The sequence below is a fragment of the Corylus avellana genome, chromosome 2 (genome assembly GCF_965113065.1).
Source record: "Corylus avellana chromosome 2, dhCorAvel1.hap1.2, whole genome shotgun sequence".
Taxonomy (NCBI): domain Eukaryota; kingdom Viridiplantae; phylum Streptophyta; class Magnoliopsida; order Fagales; family Betulaceae; genus Corylus; species Corylus avellana.
Genome location: NC_142491.1, coordinates 6,278,199 through 6,294,586, shown reverse-complemented (window position 1 = coordinate 6,294,586; position 16,388 = coordinate 6,278,199). Strand labels below are relative to the sequence as shown.

Genomic DNA, 16,388 nt, shown 5'->3' with positions numbered 1-16,388 from the left:
TTGTATGATAGAGTCATTTGTGTTAACTATCTCCTATTTAACAGGTGCCCAAAGATGTTGGATATCTTCGTCTCTACAACCCAAATACCAGAAAATGGATGGCACTGAGACATCTTTGTAAATATCTGAACAACTACAATAAAACTAAATTGTCTTGTTGGTGACATCTTTGCCCATTTTTGTTCTTTGTCAAAGATGGCCCCATGTTTTAAGGTGCTGAGCAATCATCGGAAACAGGAAAATGGAAAACTTTCCTTGAAGCTTGTGAAGATCATGAGGGGTTTTTCTTTTCAAACAAGATAGTCGTACGCAACTTTCCTGGATTTAAATGTATTTTTCTAAATGTTTGCAGTAATTCTTGGGATTTGAAAATAATTGTTTTATCTTTCATTTTCACACTATCAAGAGAATTTTTTTTTTTTTTTTTTTTTTTCCATTAATGCTTATGCATGATTTGGAAAATTGAATTGTGCTTAAGGGTAACCTGTGCACATTCATTCTTTATGTAATTTGATCTAAAATGATGCTTAGACGCCACATTATTGATCAAAACAGTTTCTACTATCTCTTGACCCTCAAAGAGTGATCTTGAGTAAGAGTTTAATAGCCTAGAGCATCATGACCCAAGATTTACCAATTCTTACTACCAAGATGCCAGCCTCAAGACTGAGAAAGCCTGTCTTTTCCGGATGCAATCATTTTACAAGTAATTAGTTACATGTCTCAACAACATATTCAACCAATAGTAAAGACATGCTAAAAACTTCCTCTGATAATTAAGCAACATCCATCTTTTCTTTCTTCCAGATGAATGAAGTTGCAGGGCACTTGCTCTTAGGGAGTGAATTTATGTGGTAACTTTTGTCACTTAGGTTCTTGACCACATTGGCAAAGTTTGGCGCAATGGTTGATTCATTGAATGTACTATTATTTACCTCTCCTCCTCATAACATGTATTGGTGGGACTGTTACTGATGTATGTTTGAAATATTGCGGTCATCTCCAACATATTATATATGAACTTATATTGTGGTCACTCACATTTGAACCTTATTTTTATATCTTCATTCCTTTCCCTGCATCTCATCCATGGCATTGTATTGGCCACTTGAATAAAACATGTTTATAACTGGACTAATCATGTAGGCTAGCTTACTTTCATCAGGCACAGGAACCTAAAGTTGTTTACAAGCTGTGGAATCCAAAGGTTTCAGATTTTGGCCTTGCCAAGCTCCTCGGCTCCGAGAGTAGCTACATTACAACCTTTGTCATGGGAATATCACTTTGCTTCAAATATAGTAGAATTTCATCTTCCATGTTGCTTTTAATTAGAAAGCAAAGAATTTTTATCTCAACTAATTAGTTGAGTGACTTAAGAATGTGGTCGGAAACAGGAATCCGGAAGGAGTATTGGATCCAAAGCTACCTGAGAAGCCTACTTCAAGGACATTGAAGCGGTCTCTTCTTGTGGCTTTATGTTCTGTAGACCCTAATGCACAGAAGCAGCCAAAAATGGGACAAGTTAGACATATTCTTGAAGCTGAAGACACCCCACCCCATTCAAAGAAGTTTGCATTCAACTCTGCTCAAAATTCATTTCAAATACAGTGTTATACTAATAGCAAAACGAAATGGAAACTTAAAAGGCTAATGAGGTGATGGAAATGATTATGAAAGCAGCAATTTTGTTTATGTTTTGAGTTTTCAGAACTTTAGTTGTGAGTCTTATGATAACTTCTCTGCCTTAAGATCCTTAATCACCTACAGCTCGCATTGCATTGTCAGTGTAGTTTCAGGTCAGAACTTTGAGTTGTAACGGTCTTGTTTTTTTATTCATGATTCTAAAAGTTGAATTGGTCTTAAAGGAACCCATGCACGTTCATTCTTGATGGAATTTGATCTGAAATGATGCTCAGACACCACATTGTATAGATCAAACACTTTCTACTATCTCTTAACCCCAACAAGAGCAATCTAAAGTACAAGCCAAACAACAACGGCCTCTTGAGATGTTAAAGTATTAATTAAATAACTATATTCATACTTTATTTATTTATTTAAATTTTTGAGATAATTGATAATTTAATATATGTTTCTATGGTTATATTATGTCATTTTATACATGTTTTAAGCGACTGTGTGGAAATTTCAACTTCTCATAATCAAATTACAGCACAGCCAGCATCTTTACAAAAACTCATGCCCTCCTTTAGTGGTTTCAGACGTTTTGTAGGCCCTAAAAATATTACCTTCCAAGCTGAATAACTAGGGGTGTCAATCCGGTCCAGTTTCCCGGTTTTTGGCCAAAACCGGAACCGGAACCGGGGTACCCCGGTTCTCGGTTTTGGGAAACCGGTTCCCGGCCGATTCTGGTTTTACCCGATCCGGTAACCGGTTTTTGAAAAAAAATTAGCGTTTGGGGCTTATTTTAGGTATTGGGCCTAAAATAAGCCCTCTTTTGGTCTAAATTAAAGAGGCTTTATTATGATTGTTCTAAATAATTAAAAAAATAAACCTAAAAAATCAATGTTTTTGCCTATATGAGCCTTAGAAATAAAAATTCAAATTTTTTAAAATACCCTAAAAATCATTTTAAATTAGATACATAAAGAAAACATTAAAACAAGGGAAAATTACAGTTTACCCCCCCAAAGTTGTCAGCGATTTGCAATTCCGCCTCCAAAGTTTCAATTTTTGCAATCCACCCCCCTAAAGTTTCAATTTTTTGCAATTCAAGCACTCCGTCAGTCAAACCCGCTTTGACTGACGGAACAGTGACCACGTGCGACGCACGTGGTCACTTTATGCGATTTAGTGCCCAAAATACCCCCATCAAGCGGTTACACATTGACCCACGCCCAAACCCATCTGCCCACGCCCCGACCCTGCTGACCCAACCCCCAACCCAACCCAACCCAGACTTAAAACAAATAATCAAACACGTGAAATCAGGCATTCCGTCATTTTGCTTCGTTCTCCTTGCTGACTCACGAGCGAAAGGGACCCGAGAGAGGTAGAACCCACCTCCGACAGCCACGCGACAAGCTACCCGACACCCACTCGAGATCAACCCAAAGTTCCATCTGTTGCGCCTTTGTGTACGACGAGGTGAGATTTTGCCCTTATTTGATTCGTAAATTTCCACCGAAATGTGTAGTATCGTTCTAGGGTTTTTCGTAAATTGGGGTTTTCTTGAGGGGGTTTTAATTTGGTAATCCCTAACTCTGTGATGTTGATTTATTGTTAACAAATTTTTGTTTTTTATTGTATATTGATTTATTGCGAAGAGAGAGAGAAATGATGGAGTATACCTCAAGTTCTGGAGCTTCATCTTCACCGCAGAGGCTTTGTTACTGTGAGCGGCCGATGGTTGTAAAAACAGCTCAAACAGAGCACAATTTCGGGAGGAGGTTTGTGGGTTGTGAAAATTACAAGGCACGTTTTATGTTTATGATCAGTGTTGCGAAAATTTGGGCAAGTTCTTCAAACACGTGATTTCTTGTTTATGGTTGTAATTTTTGTAGGGTGTTCTTTAGGGTTTAGGGTAAGTATTGATAATTTCTTGTTTGAATTTCTTGTTTATGGTTTTAATTTTCGTTGTTGGTTATGTGTGTTTAAGTTGAGTAGTGATGGTTGTGGGTTCTTTCTTGGGTTATTTTAGGGTTTAGTTATTTGTTATAATTTGTTTAGGTGTGATGCTTGTGTAATGGTTGAAAACCAAGATTTGTGCAAGTTCTTCAAACTCTTTATCCATTTCTTGTTTATGGTTGTAATTTTTGTAGGGTGTTCTTTAGGGTTTAGGGTAAGTATTGATAATTTCTTATTTGAGTTTCTTGTTTATGGTTTTAATTTTCGTTGTTGGTTATGTGTGTTTAAGTTGAGTAGTGATGGTTGTGGGTTCTTTGTTGGGTTATTTTAGGGTTTAGTTATTTGCTATAATTTGTTTAGGTGTGATGCTTGTGTAATGGTTGAAAACCAAGATTTGTGCAAGTTCTTCAAACTCTTTATCCATTTCTTGTTTATGGTTGTAATTTTTGTAGGGTGTTCTTTAGGGTTTAGGGTAAGTATTGATAATTTCTTGTTTAGGGTTTTAATTTTCGTTGTTGGTTATGTGTGTTTAAGTTGAGTAGTGATGGTTGTGGGTTCTTTGTTGGGTTATTTTAGGGTTTAGTTATTTGTTATCATTTGTTTAGGGTTTAGGGTTTGAACATGCCATACTTCTCGCGCATGGCTTCTAGTGTCAATATATAAGAGCATCTAGGGTTAGGCGTGATGCTTGTGTAATGGTTTAGGGTTTAGGTATCGAATTTTATGTGTAATGGTTTTTCAACTACACTATCATATTCAATAGTGTAGCAAAAAAAAAAAAAAAAAAAAGATTGTGAAAAAAACTTTAACCATTTACCTATTTTAAATATAACTATAAAAAAAAATGGGTATGTGTAATATTGTATGTGTTTAGATTGGTGATTAATATGTGTTTACTATTTTATAGATCAACCGAGATTGTGGTTACTTTGAATGGGTTGATCCTGAGCTGTGTACGAAATGTAAAAGGGTTGGAACTTGGTTCTGGCGAAAGTACCAAAAATTGTTGTCAGAAGCAAAGCGGTGTGAAGACATGGTTCAACTTGAAGTCAGTAAGGTGAAGGTAGAAATGGAGAGAGAAAATCTGTGTTTGAAGGTAGAAATGGATAAAGAAATTGCCCGGTATCATAAGGAAGTAGAGATTGGGGAGATCAAACTCCATGCAGTTAAGAAGAATTACCAAACAATTCTTGCGTGTTCCTGGGTAATTTGTTTAAGTGTCATTTTCGTTTTGTTGTTTGGATACACTTCAAGTGGTGCGTATGAATGCAAGCTTGGCCGTTTGAAGTTGAACTGAGGTCTATGTAATTTTAAGATGACATTGTGTTTTTTTTATGTTTGTGTTATTTTGGGAGCACAATGTGGTATTTTGTAACATAAGTAATTGTGGGAGCACAATGCCGTACGTTTTAGAGCCGTGCAATTGTAGAAGCTTATTTGAAATGTAATGTACTTTTTAATGAATTTATTAGTTGCTATGAATGTAATTTCCTGTTTTACGTATACACGAATTGCGTGTATGGCATGTCACTTGGGTATTTTGAGTTTTATTTTTTACCTTTTAAAAATAACATTTATCATTTCAATTAAAAAGTGATTTTTTTTTTTTTTTTTTTTTTGTTTTTTAGTAATTTTTGATTCAAACAATATTAAAAAAAAAATTAATGTGATGTAAAAAGTAAAAATATTAAGAATTAAAAAAAAAAATTGAGAAATACTAAGTGGTCAATGCCAAAGGAGCTATTATTATTATCCTATAAGGTGTATGTATCAAAAGATTAAATTAAAAATTAAGAGCATTCCTATTAATCTTTTCAAAGAATTTGAACAGTAATTTTTAAAATGAATCAAATATCAAATTCCTTATACATTTATCTACTTTAGTTAAATGTTATTTTTTAAAAAAAGAAGAAAAATAAATATATAAGATTAAAAAATTTAAAAAAAAAAATATTTTCGGTACTTGATATTTGGAATTTGTTAAAGGACTATTTTTAAAGAAAAATCAAAATTTAAAGACATCAAGAATTCTCTTAAAAAACAACTTCGATTTAAAATTTATTTTTAAAAATAAAAAATAAAAACCCGACAAATTTGAGTTAACAGGACTTTTTCGTCTTGGGCTACATTTTTGTAAACTAGGAACGTAAGTCGGGTGATCCACACGAGTCCAAGATGTCAGTCGAAGGAGCTTTTGTTCTGCTGAAACCTGTCTTTCACTTCACTCAGCTTTTCAAGTCAAGTGCAATGATATGACAGAGTGATTTTTCTCTTTCGTGGCGTGCCATATCAGCCACTCCACTGAGAATCGGAGCTGATTTCTGAGGGGAGCAGAGTAGCTTCGAGGCATTTCTACCGTTGGATGACAATACTTTTTTAACTATGGCACCGAAGAAGTCAAGGACTCGCCGGACTAGAGTGGTGCCCAACCGGAGGAATGGCCACCGGCCGCCAAGTTGTATGGCGGGTAGGAGACACTTGCACTTCTTCAAGATCATACTCCCCTCTTCCATTGACGGCAAGAAACTGGTAATGCATGCCTTCTCACTACCACATATGCTTGTTGCTTTGTTTCTTTGTCTTTTCATGTCTTGAAAGGGAGGGATACATTGACTTGAAAATCAAGAATTATATCCAACGATTCCCACTTATCGTACCCATTTTTGTGGTTATGGCTATCAACCTACCACACATGATCCAATGCCCAAATACGACATCATATAAATTTTATAATGTTATATATATATAAATGGTATGATGCTTGAAAAAGAATGAGAACATTAAAAAGAAAAAGCAAAGGGTCCCCTGAAGGGGTGAATTGCTTGGGGAACCATCCTCGCAACTTTATCAATCGCATGTTGAAACCAATCCCCAACCAGGCCTTTAAAATTGCAATACAAAACAAACAACCTTTGGATGCATATATCTTAAAAAATATGTTTTCGTTTTACTTGTAATTTATCTCAACGGCCCTTTTTATCTTCCTGAGATTATATATGAATTAATCTAAATTCTTTGATGACAACAAACTCAAAATAATATCATAAGAAATTGGTAAATTAAAACTAAAAGACGAGAAGGGGATAAAAAGTGGAAAAAGAAGGCCAAATCAACCTTATGTGTCATATATGTAGCAAAACAAGAATCCGGTTTCTAATACAACGATAGAACTAAAAAATTGCACAACAAATTCAAAGAACAAAGATTGAGAGAGGATCTGAGCTATCCAAGAATTTAACGAATTCAGTAAGAATCTGACCCACCGTATGTTGAACTATAATACAAGGCATCTCCAAACACCAATCAATCTCAACGGACCCATGATACGGAATCAACCTCATCCCTTGCTGCCTTATATAATTCAAGCCTTTTCGCACACTGTTGCCTCCTCTCCATCAACGCAGGGTCTTCATCCAACAACTGTGAAAGCTGCTTACCCTGAAATAGAAGCCCAACACTATGATTAATTACTCAAGTAACAGAGATTTTCCATGTTTAACATATAAAAGAAGCCCTCTGGCACACAAGCCTCACAAACAAGCTGGAAACACGTTTGCAGGGTGACGATTTTCACCAAAAGATTTGCTGCCCTCGAATATTTTTGTCAATGATTCACGATAATCTTCGACCATTGAACAAAAAACCTTTAACAAGATGGATTTTTTAATTACCACTATCTGATAATACTGATGAAACCGCACAGAAAATTTTTTGAACAGAATAGGCAAAATAATTTTTTTTCTTTCTTCTAGAGTAAACAATTCAATTCACACTAGAAGTAGTTTTTTAACCCCCCCCCCCCCCCCCCCCCCCCCCCACCCTCAAGAGTCAAGACCAACTACTAGTATGTAGGTTAACCCCATTCCAATATTGCTTCAGCCAATACTAGCATATAGGTTAAGTCTAACAAAAAAACAAAAACTGGAAGTAACATATGGTCAGCAAAACTGAAATTATCTTATAATAGACGTCTGCCCATAAATCAATCAAAAGAAATCATCCTTTTGAGGAAAATACATGGCCAAAATTTTTTTAAGAAGATTTCAAAATTGGTCAAACAAAAAAATTTTGTGTTTTACACAATCAAAGCCCATACATTGATCTTTAAAACCACAAAGTATTATTTAACAATTAACATCAAAAGTATTATTTAAATTATGTGTTTTACACAATCTAAAGTTTTGAACAGTTAACGGCTTCCACAGAAAAATGGAAGCCTATAATCAAATTTTAAATTAAGATAAATTCATGTGTTTACTATCTCCAATGCATATTGCATTAACCCTTCGAAAAATAGACTTGGTAGAAAATAGAAATACAATCTAAGTCAGAAATAGAACCAAATAGAACCTGATATGCCATATATTAAATAAGCATAAAGAAAAACAACTCCACTCAATGAGATTGAACCAATTACACAATAGATTAATTCAAGTTCCACAGCAAGTAAAAATGCCACTTTACTAATGACTTGTCTGAAAGAAAGTGCAAGGATTGATCTTACCTTCAATAATTTGTGAACAAAATCAGCCGAAGTACTTGGTCCAAATACCTAAAACAAAATGAACGTATCATTTGCTGTAATAGCAGTAGAATCGAAATAAGAAGATCTGGCTATTGAAGTGAAAATAATAATCTAGACGTGTCAAGATGAAGAACTATAAATTGAACACATACCCCCCAGAGTATGTGTCAAGTGGTGCAAGTAACCAACTAACACATTCACAATTTCCATACAAAAAATGTCCACATTTCCAACCTACTTCCAACCGAGTCGAAACTTACCTGCAACACATTACCAACTTCCTACCACATATGCTGTTATCCATACATATATCCAACAACCAACCACATATATTGTTATCCATACACATTACAAATGAAAATCACATATATTGTTATCCATACACATTACCAAAAAATAAAACATATCAAAACCACAAAAAACACATAAGGCTAGTTGTCCATGACTTTACGGCTTCCATTGTGGATTGAGCCATTTCCTCTTGCCTTCCATAATTTCAATACCCTTTTCTACTGTTGTTGCAATGCGTTTTCCTTTCAACTTTGCGATATTATCAGACTTTGCTACAGTACCATCAGCATGTGGAGGTGCAGCAGTAGTAGGTGCAGCTACACCACCTCTGCCTGCACCACTTCTGCCTGCAACACCTATGCCTACCCCACCTCTGCCTGCCCCACCTCTGCCTGCAACATCAATGCTTGCCCCACCTCTGCCTGCAACATCAATGCCTACACCACCTCTACCTCCACCACCTCGAATTGCAAATCCCCTCCCCATTTTAGCCCGTCTAGGTCCACCACCCATAGTTTTCCGTCCACTTCCACCACCTCTAGTTCTAGGCCCTGTACGTGAAGGTTGAGGTCCAGCGGGGACCGCTTCAGTGAGGTCAATATGTACAGGAGCCCGGGTCGGTGTACTACGGAAAATACCTCTAATCCTATCAGATGTACGAGTCCTTGATGCAGGACCTCCTGTGACCATTACAGGAATTTCAAGGGCATCTTCTGTACCTTCCACCCTGCCCCATGATGCAGGTAAAGTAATTCCTACCCCAGGTTCAAAGGGGGCGAGATCGTCATTTTGGCCTTCAACAGGTGGAGGTGTTACGCCTCTTTCTGCTCCAAATCCAGGGGGAGGTGTGTGCTCTCTTTCATCAACAAGTCTGGGGATTACAAATTCACGTGGAGCATGTGTAGGCTGACCTTTGCCCTTACCCTTCTGCAAAATCACAACAAATGAATATATATATATATATATATAATACAAAATAAATAAGTACTAGATGGTAGCAAAGGTGTTATATGTCATATTAGGGTTTATGTGAATAAATGTACAAAGTAAAGACGGCTATCATATAGTTAAGTACCTTGAGTATGGTTGATGCTTGTGGACCAGCGGTTGACCCAGATGCTGTATTGTTCTTCTTCAAGGCCTCTTTATTCTAAACAATACCATAGAAAGTAAGAACAAATTATGAACTAATAAAAATATACCCATTATGCGTTGGGTATGAGAAAACCGACTACTAAAACAACATAATTTCTAAGTACCTTTACTGCATTTGATGACTGGCTGGGACCACCACTGCCACTACTTTTCACCACCTTAGCTTTCTGATAACATCAAATGTAACAATTGTCAAGTGACTACATTTGCCTACAAACCGTAAAAAAATGGCAGTACAAGCGCCTAAAAATGTCTACCTTGCCCACAACACGTGCCTTGCTTTTACCAGTTGATCGAGTATTGGACCCAACACTTTGTGACTGCATAAAAAATTGGAAACAAATATTAGCATGTCATACAAAGTCTAAAACAAGCCAGTTAAAACCAGGTTATCTATTAAGGACGATTTAATAGGGTTGAATAACACTTACACTTGCTGTAGGGGGGGTATTAAGCTGACTTCCTGAAGATTGATTAAGTGGACAACTCCTCTTATTGTGACCCAAACCAGTACACTTCGCACATCTCATCCTTGCTCCAAATTTCCTAATTCGGTTAGGATTTTTGGGGTCCCTACTCTCATTAGGAGCCCTCTTTCTTAACCTCTTTGGTCTCTCGGGGGCTACTCTAATTGTAGGTGGTTCCAAATGATCATGTCTGGTCTTTATCCATTGTTCCTGACTAGGCATTGGGTAAATTATTGGTGCATATGCCTTCTTGTACGTCTCGATTGTGTAGCATTCATCAACATAGTCCTCCGGATTCCCACAATCATAGAGTACAGCAGCAAATGCATGGGGACAGGGGATTCCAGTGATTTCCCATTGCCTGCAACCACATCGTCTTCTACGTAGGTCTACCACATACTGTTTGTTGCTGGGAGCAGAAACCTCAAACATTCCATCACCAGCATAGGTTGCAATGCAGTTCATTGCATCCAAACCAATTGCCTCCAATTTTTGCACAATCCTAGGGCACAACCTCCCTGTCAACTTCGCAATCCCTTCCCTCTTAGCCTGATATCTCGTCAACAGCTTTTTTCTTATCATTTCCAACATTGTCAAAATAGGCTTGTCACGAGCCTTGAGGATGTATGAGTTGAAACACTCGCAAATATTGTTTACCAGCAACTCACACCTTGGAGCTTCATTAAACCAAGCTCGAGACCACCCACTGGGGTCAAGCTTGTTCAAGTAATCGTATGCATCCTTACTAAGTTTCTTCAATTCTTCCATATGAGTTGTAAACTCATGTTCAGTGTATGCGGTTGCTGCAGCCCATAACTGCTCTTTCAATGCCAATCCTTTATGGCCCTCCAAGTCTCTGAAGTTGGCATACAGATGCCTAACACAAATTCGATGATCCGCCGTTGGAAGCACAGACTCTAAAGCTGGCATCAGACCCTGTACAACAATTTAATAATGCATGAAAAAATGACCAAAATAATACAATTAATTAACAAATTTGTTTAAGTGTGATTTGAAAATTATGAGCAAAAATTAAATGTAACATAACTTACCTTTTGTCTATCCGAAATAAATGTAGGTCTGCAGCCCCTTTCATGCACTCCAAGATCGGACACTAGGGTTTCCAAAAACCATGTCCAAGAGTCCTTGGTCTCAGCTTCGACAACAGCAAATGCGATTGGGTACATATTATTATTCCCATCCCTTCCAACTGCAGCTAACAATTGTCCCTTGAAAGGCCCTTTCAGGAAGCATCCATCCACCCCTATGACAGGCCTACAACCATCAAGAAACCCCTTCTTCATTGCAGCAAGAGAAAAATACAATCTTCCAAACTTTGGAAGCACATTTGGGTTTGGCCTGTCAACCTTCATCATCATACAACTTCCCCTATTCGTTTGTCTCAATGTCTCGCAATAATCCCACAGGTGACCATATTGGTTTTCAAGCTTCCCGAATATTTTTTTACATGCCTTGGCCCTAGCCCTGGACATCATACTTGGACTCACATCCACTTTCCACTTTTCCTTCACTTCATGTTGTATGACATTCAAGGGCATATTCGGCTGAATTCGGAACTTCTCAATCAACTTGTTCGATATCCAAGTTGAGTTCACAATGGAGTTCTTGTATTGCCTACCACACACATGTTTAGGCTGCATAGATCTTATCTGAAATGTTTGTTCATCAGAAACCTGCCTTGCATATACTCGGTACCGACACTTGTCATCCCTACACACAACAATAGACTTTCTTCTTTCATTCTTTTTGAACCTAATTTCCTTGCCCCTCAAAAGATTGTACTCCTTAACTGCTTCTCTAAATGTTTGTATGTCTGGGAAAGTCATGTAGAGATGCAGCTCTGGGTTAACTAGGTCCATTCGCTGAAATTCGGGCGTTTTTGTAGATGTCCCTTCAGCTTCTTCATCACTACGGGGTGGTGACTCCAATATGTCACTTCTAGCCAATTCTGAGTTTGTGTCATCATCATCTACTTCTTCAAATTTTTTATTTTTCTTACGCCCACTTTCGGACCTAATAGAAGCATCAGTTCTGCGGGCCTCACCATGGTTCCCATCTTCTTCATCACCTGTTTCTTCCTCCTCACCCTCATTGTCATAACCACCATCACCATCACCAACGGTTCCAGCTTCACTAGTTCCTGCTCCGGTTGCTCCAGTTCCAGTATCGCCTTCGTCAACATCTACATCAAATAAATCCTCGTCATCACTGAGTTTGCCTTTCCACCAAGGGTTATTGTAATCAACCCTTCCCTCTCCTTCATCGTCATCTTCTCCTTCGTAATCCTGAACATCACCCTGACCCTCCCCAAAACACACGACATACAAATGCACAATATATTGCCCTTTATGGCAACCAACCATGAACAATACGTCGGCATCAGAGCTGATTAAATGCAAACCCCCCATTAACGTCTTATCAGGTTCTCTGAAGTATATTAGATCCCCTGGCTTGTACCCGTAGTCTTTACAAATATCTTCAAGCTCAAAAAAAGACAAGTTGTCAGGATCATACCCTTCACCATGAACAGCAACTTCTCCCCCCACGTAATTGCAACCACAACTTCTGTCGAATCTACCGCCATACCTAACCTCGAACACTAGATTCAAAGACATCCTACAAAAATAATGAATAAAATGTATGAGAAGCAGCTTTAAATAAGTTTACCAATATAATTATTGCTTAAGAATGAAGTTATGCAAATCTAAGCTCAAACCCTAAAAATACATGCAAATATTTTGGAAGCAAGACAACCAGGTGATAATTCAAATATTTGTTAGGGTTAGGATTTAGGGTTTAGGTTTCTTAATATTTGAGAGGAATGTGTAGCGTGGTGTCTTGTGTGCACATAACGTAAGCTGGAGTGTCACATCAATAATATGAGTTATAATACTACATTGACTGTTAGAGTAAATGATTTTCAACATTGCATGGAATCTAATTTGATTATGTAGCTGATTACAAATTAAAGCCAAATCTGTAAAAATATAGACATGCATAATAGAATAGTGAAGCTAGTTAATTACATTAGAAAGAAAAGGAGAAAAAAAAAAAAGGAGGAAAGACTGTTAGAGTAAATAATTTTAACCAATACCCCTAAATCGCACTTATTGAAACCTCTAGCTCAAAAGACCTAAATGGTATAGATTTTACCTTATTATTTATCACTATTTATTAATGAAATACTAAATATTGTTCAAACTTATCCTTACATAAAACTACCCTAGCTATTATAGAACAATCAATCAATCCAATTACATGAAACTCCCACAAACATGATGGTTATTAAAGGTTCATATGTCATACCTTTTTATTTTTTATGTAATACATAATGAAACCCTAAACCCTAAACCCAAGTAACTGCAGCTCTACCCAACGACTTTCAAATTTGGCATTATCATTATTTTAGGGTGTTAATTAATTCAGCTTATCATCTCATCTCCTCTGCTTGAAGAAAAACATATGCCATCTTACCTAACACTAACATCGTATTGGAAGAAAATATATTTACATGTTTCTGGAAGAACATTTCTATAATATATTGTGATTCTCCTTTTCTTTTCTTGTAATTAAGTCTTAGCGTAATTGCTGACATTTATGCTTCGTGGAAAAAAAAATTAACGTAAATTTGGAGCAAGAAAGTCATAATCATATAATTACTAATAGATTTTACTTTCAATCTTCAAAAGGAGAAAAAGAGTTGTATAGTAAGAAGATGAAATAAAATTAATGATATATTCTTCACGTGCACATATAACATATTTCATACTGGTTGATGTAACGTGTTTTAAACGTGATATGAGAAACCACTTAAAACACGTTATATGATGTTCTCAATGGCTAACTAAATCGACTGGAGACCACGTCTTATGAAACGAAAGTTACTAGTTCGAATCTCTCTCTTTTTTTTTTTTTTGTCTTTTCTTGATAAATGAATGCAAATAGTAGTATTTTTCATAAAATAAAGAGATAATTTAGTGAATTAAGATAATAAAATTAGTTTTTTCATCTTTTTAGTCGATTTTATGCTTCTTGAAATGGTGGATAATTGGTGATTAAGTTTTATGAATCCTGGGTAAGTTTTATCCAAAAGAATAGTTCAATGACCATTAATCAATTAATAAATAATCAGGCTGATCTTGAAATGAGAAAATTACTGTTTGGCGTGGACCCAACTTCTTTGTCTCTAACATGATATATATATAGGGGTATTAAATTGGGCAACTAGTGTGAACTGAGTGATGCTGATAATTAAGAATGCTCATAAATTGGGTTATTTCTTTTTAATTGGTGAATTAATTATTGTATGATTGTTGAATGTTACAATCAATGATGCAACTTCTATATAATCAATTTAAAGGATGTAAAACCGTACGAGGTGAGAACTAAAAGCTTGTGAAATAACTTTTATAAAATCTAAAAAAGTACTAATAGATTTGTTTTGTTTTTTACAAGATAAGAAAATGAACTACAACAACAAACAAACCGGAAATAAAAATCAGAAAATATAGAAGCAATTTAATGATAAAACTCAATTTAGACAAGCAGTTAGCTAGCATCTCACTGCTTCGGAGGGAGATCTCCAAAGTGGAAGAAAATTGGGAGTGCAAACTAGAGGACCACTTTTGATATACATGCAAATCAGAAAAGAGGACCACTTTTGATATACATGCAAATCAGAAAAAAAAACATTGGGACCACTTTTGTTCACACGACAACATTATACAATTTACCACTTTTGTTCAAACACAAACAACCAAGTTTACTCTCTCTCTTCGCAATAAATCAATATACAATAGAAAACAAAAATTTGTTAACAATAAATCAACATCACAGAGTTAGGGATTACCAAATTAACACCCCCTCAAGAAAACCCCAATTTACGAAAAACCCTAGAAAGCTACTACATGGTTCGGTGAAAATTTTCGAATCAAAATGGGCAAAATCTCACCTCGTCGTACACAAAGGCGCAAAGGATGGAGCTTTGGGTTGATCTCGAGTGGGTGTCGGGTACCTTGTCGCGTGGCTGTCGGAGGTGGGTTCTACCAGCAGAGGGTCCCTTTTGCTCGTGAGTCAGCAAGGAGAACCAAGCAAAATGACGGAATGCCTGATTTCACGTGTTTGATTAGTTGTTTTAAGTCTGGTTTGGGTTGGGTTGGGTTGGGGGTTGGGTCAGCAGGGTCGGGGCGTGGGCAGATGGGTTTGGGCGTGGGTCAATGTGTAACCGCTTGATGGGGGTATTTTGGGCACTAAATCGCATAAAGTGACCACGTGCGTCGCACGTGGTCACTGTTCCGTCAGTCAAAGCGGGTTTGACTGACGGAGTGCCTGAATTGCAAAAAATTAAAACTTTAGGGGGGTGGATTGCAAAAATTGAAACTTTGGAGGCGGAATTGCAAATCGCTGACAACTTTGGGGGGGTAAACTGTAATTTTCCCTTAAAACAATAAAAAGTAAAAACAAGTATGTAAACAAACCAACATGCATAAGAAATAAATACCCCTTACTACAACAATTCAAAACCCAAAAAAATAAAAAATAAAAAAAGTATTTAAATAAACCTTCAAAACCGGAAAAGTGACTTAGGGGAAAACCTTCAAAACCGGAAAAGTGAGAAACCTAATTGCATAAGGTCCTAAACGTTGCGTAAAAGACTAAAAGAATTAAAATATATATATATATATATATATATATATATATATATATATATATATATATATTATTTAATAAAATAAGACCCGGTTCCTGTTTTCCCGGTTTTTACCAGGTGCCAAAAACTGGGACCAGAACCGGGGTCCCGATTTTTTTTTTTTTTTTGCAACCGGAACCGGAACCGGGTCCCCGGTTTCCCGGTTTTCCGATTATTTTTGACACCCCTATGAATAACCCATACTACCACTTTTATTACAAAGTGGCAGTATGGGTTACTTAGTAGATTTTTTGATGACTAATTTAACGTAATAAATTTAAAACTAGAAGCCCATTTGTCAAATTACTATCATCTTGTTATAATTGAACTGAATTAGAATTTTGAATCTTTATTTAGGGACTTTCTTAACAACCAATTTTTAGAAATCTCAACCGAAACAATAAAATCCAGAATCATATATATTTCAAAACCCAAGCTTCAATGCTTTTCTCTTATGAGTGAGTATACAAGACAAGCTTTAAAACATCATCAGTTTTTCTGCTTTCCATTTTCTTTGATTGATTACTCTGAGTTAATCACGTGGTGAGGAGTCCACCACAAGCTGCCTCTTATCAATTGAGTGTTACTATACTCGTCCATGAGCCGTGTGGGTCCATCACTCCCATTAGCTGTTTCCGGTATACGTTCTGTG

At 36.6% G+C, this 16,388-nt stretch overlaps 1 protein-coding gene across 1 annotated transcript; it reads right to left on the bottom strand.

The window, feature by feature from the left end:
• Window positions 1-8,560: 8,560 nt before the first annotated feature.
• LOC148587257 (uncharacterized) lies at window positions 8,561-11,348 on the bottom strand. The gene is made up of 6 exons (XM_088512518.1): window positions 11,079-11,348; window positions 9,991-10,962; window positions 9,817-9,879; window positions 9,664-9,726; window positions 9,480-9,554; window positions 8,561-9,331 (listed from the first exon to the last, which is right to left on the bottom strand). The coding sequence occupies exons 1-6, from the start codon at window positions 11,328-11,330 to the stop codon at window positions 8,561-8,563; spliced, it is 2,196 nt and encodes a 731-aa protein (XP_088368644.1). The 5' UTR covers window positions 11,331-11,348.
• Window positions 11,349-16,388: the final 5,040 nt, after the last annotated feature.

What these genes read in the sequence shown, in the direction of transcription:
- LOC148587257 (XM_088512518.1), bottom strand. Translation starts at nt 11,330, where the DNA reads ATGAAGAAGGGGTTTCTTGATGGTTGTAGGCCTGTCATAGGGGTGGAT. An exon ending in ATACCCCCCCTACAGCAAGT is followed by an intron (nt 9,880 to 9,990) that starts GTAAGTGTTATT and finishes TTTTTTATGCAG; the next exon opens with TCACAAAGTGTTGGGTCCAA. An exon ending in AGTCATCAAATGCAGTAAAG is followed by an intron (nt 9,555 to 9,663) that starts GTACTTAGAAAT and finishes GGTATTGTTTAG; the next exon opens with AATAAAGAGGCCTTGAAGAA.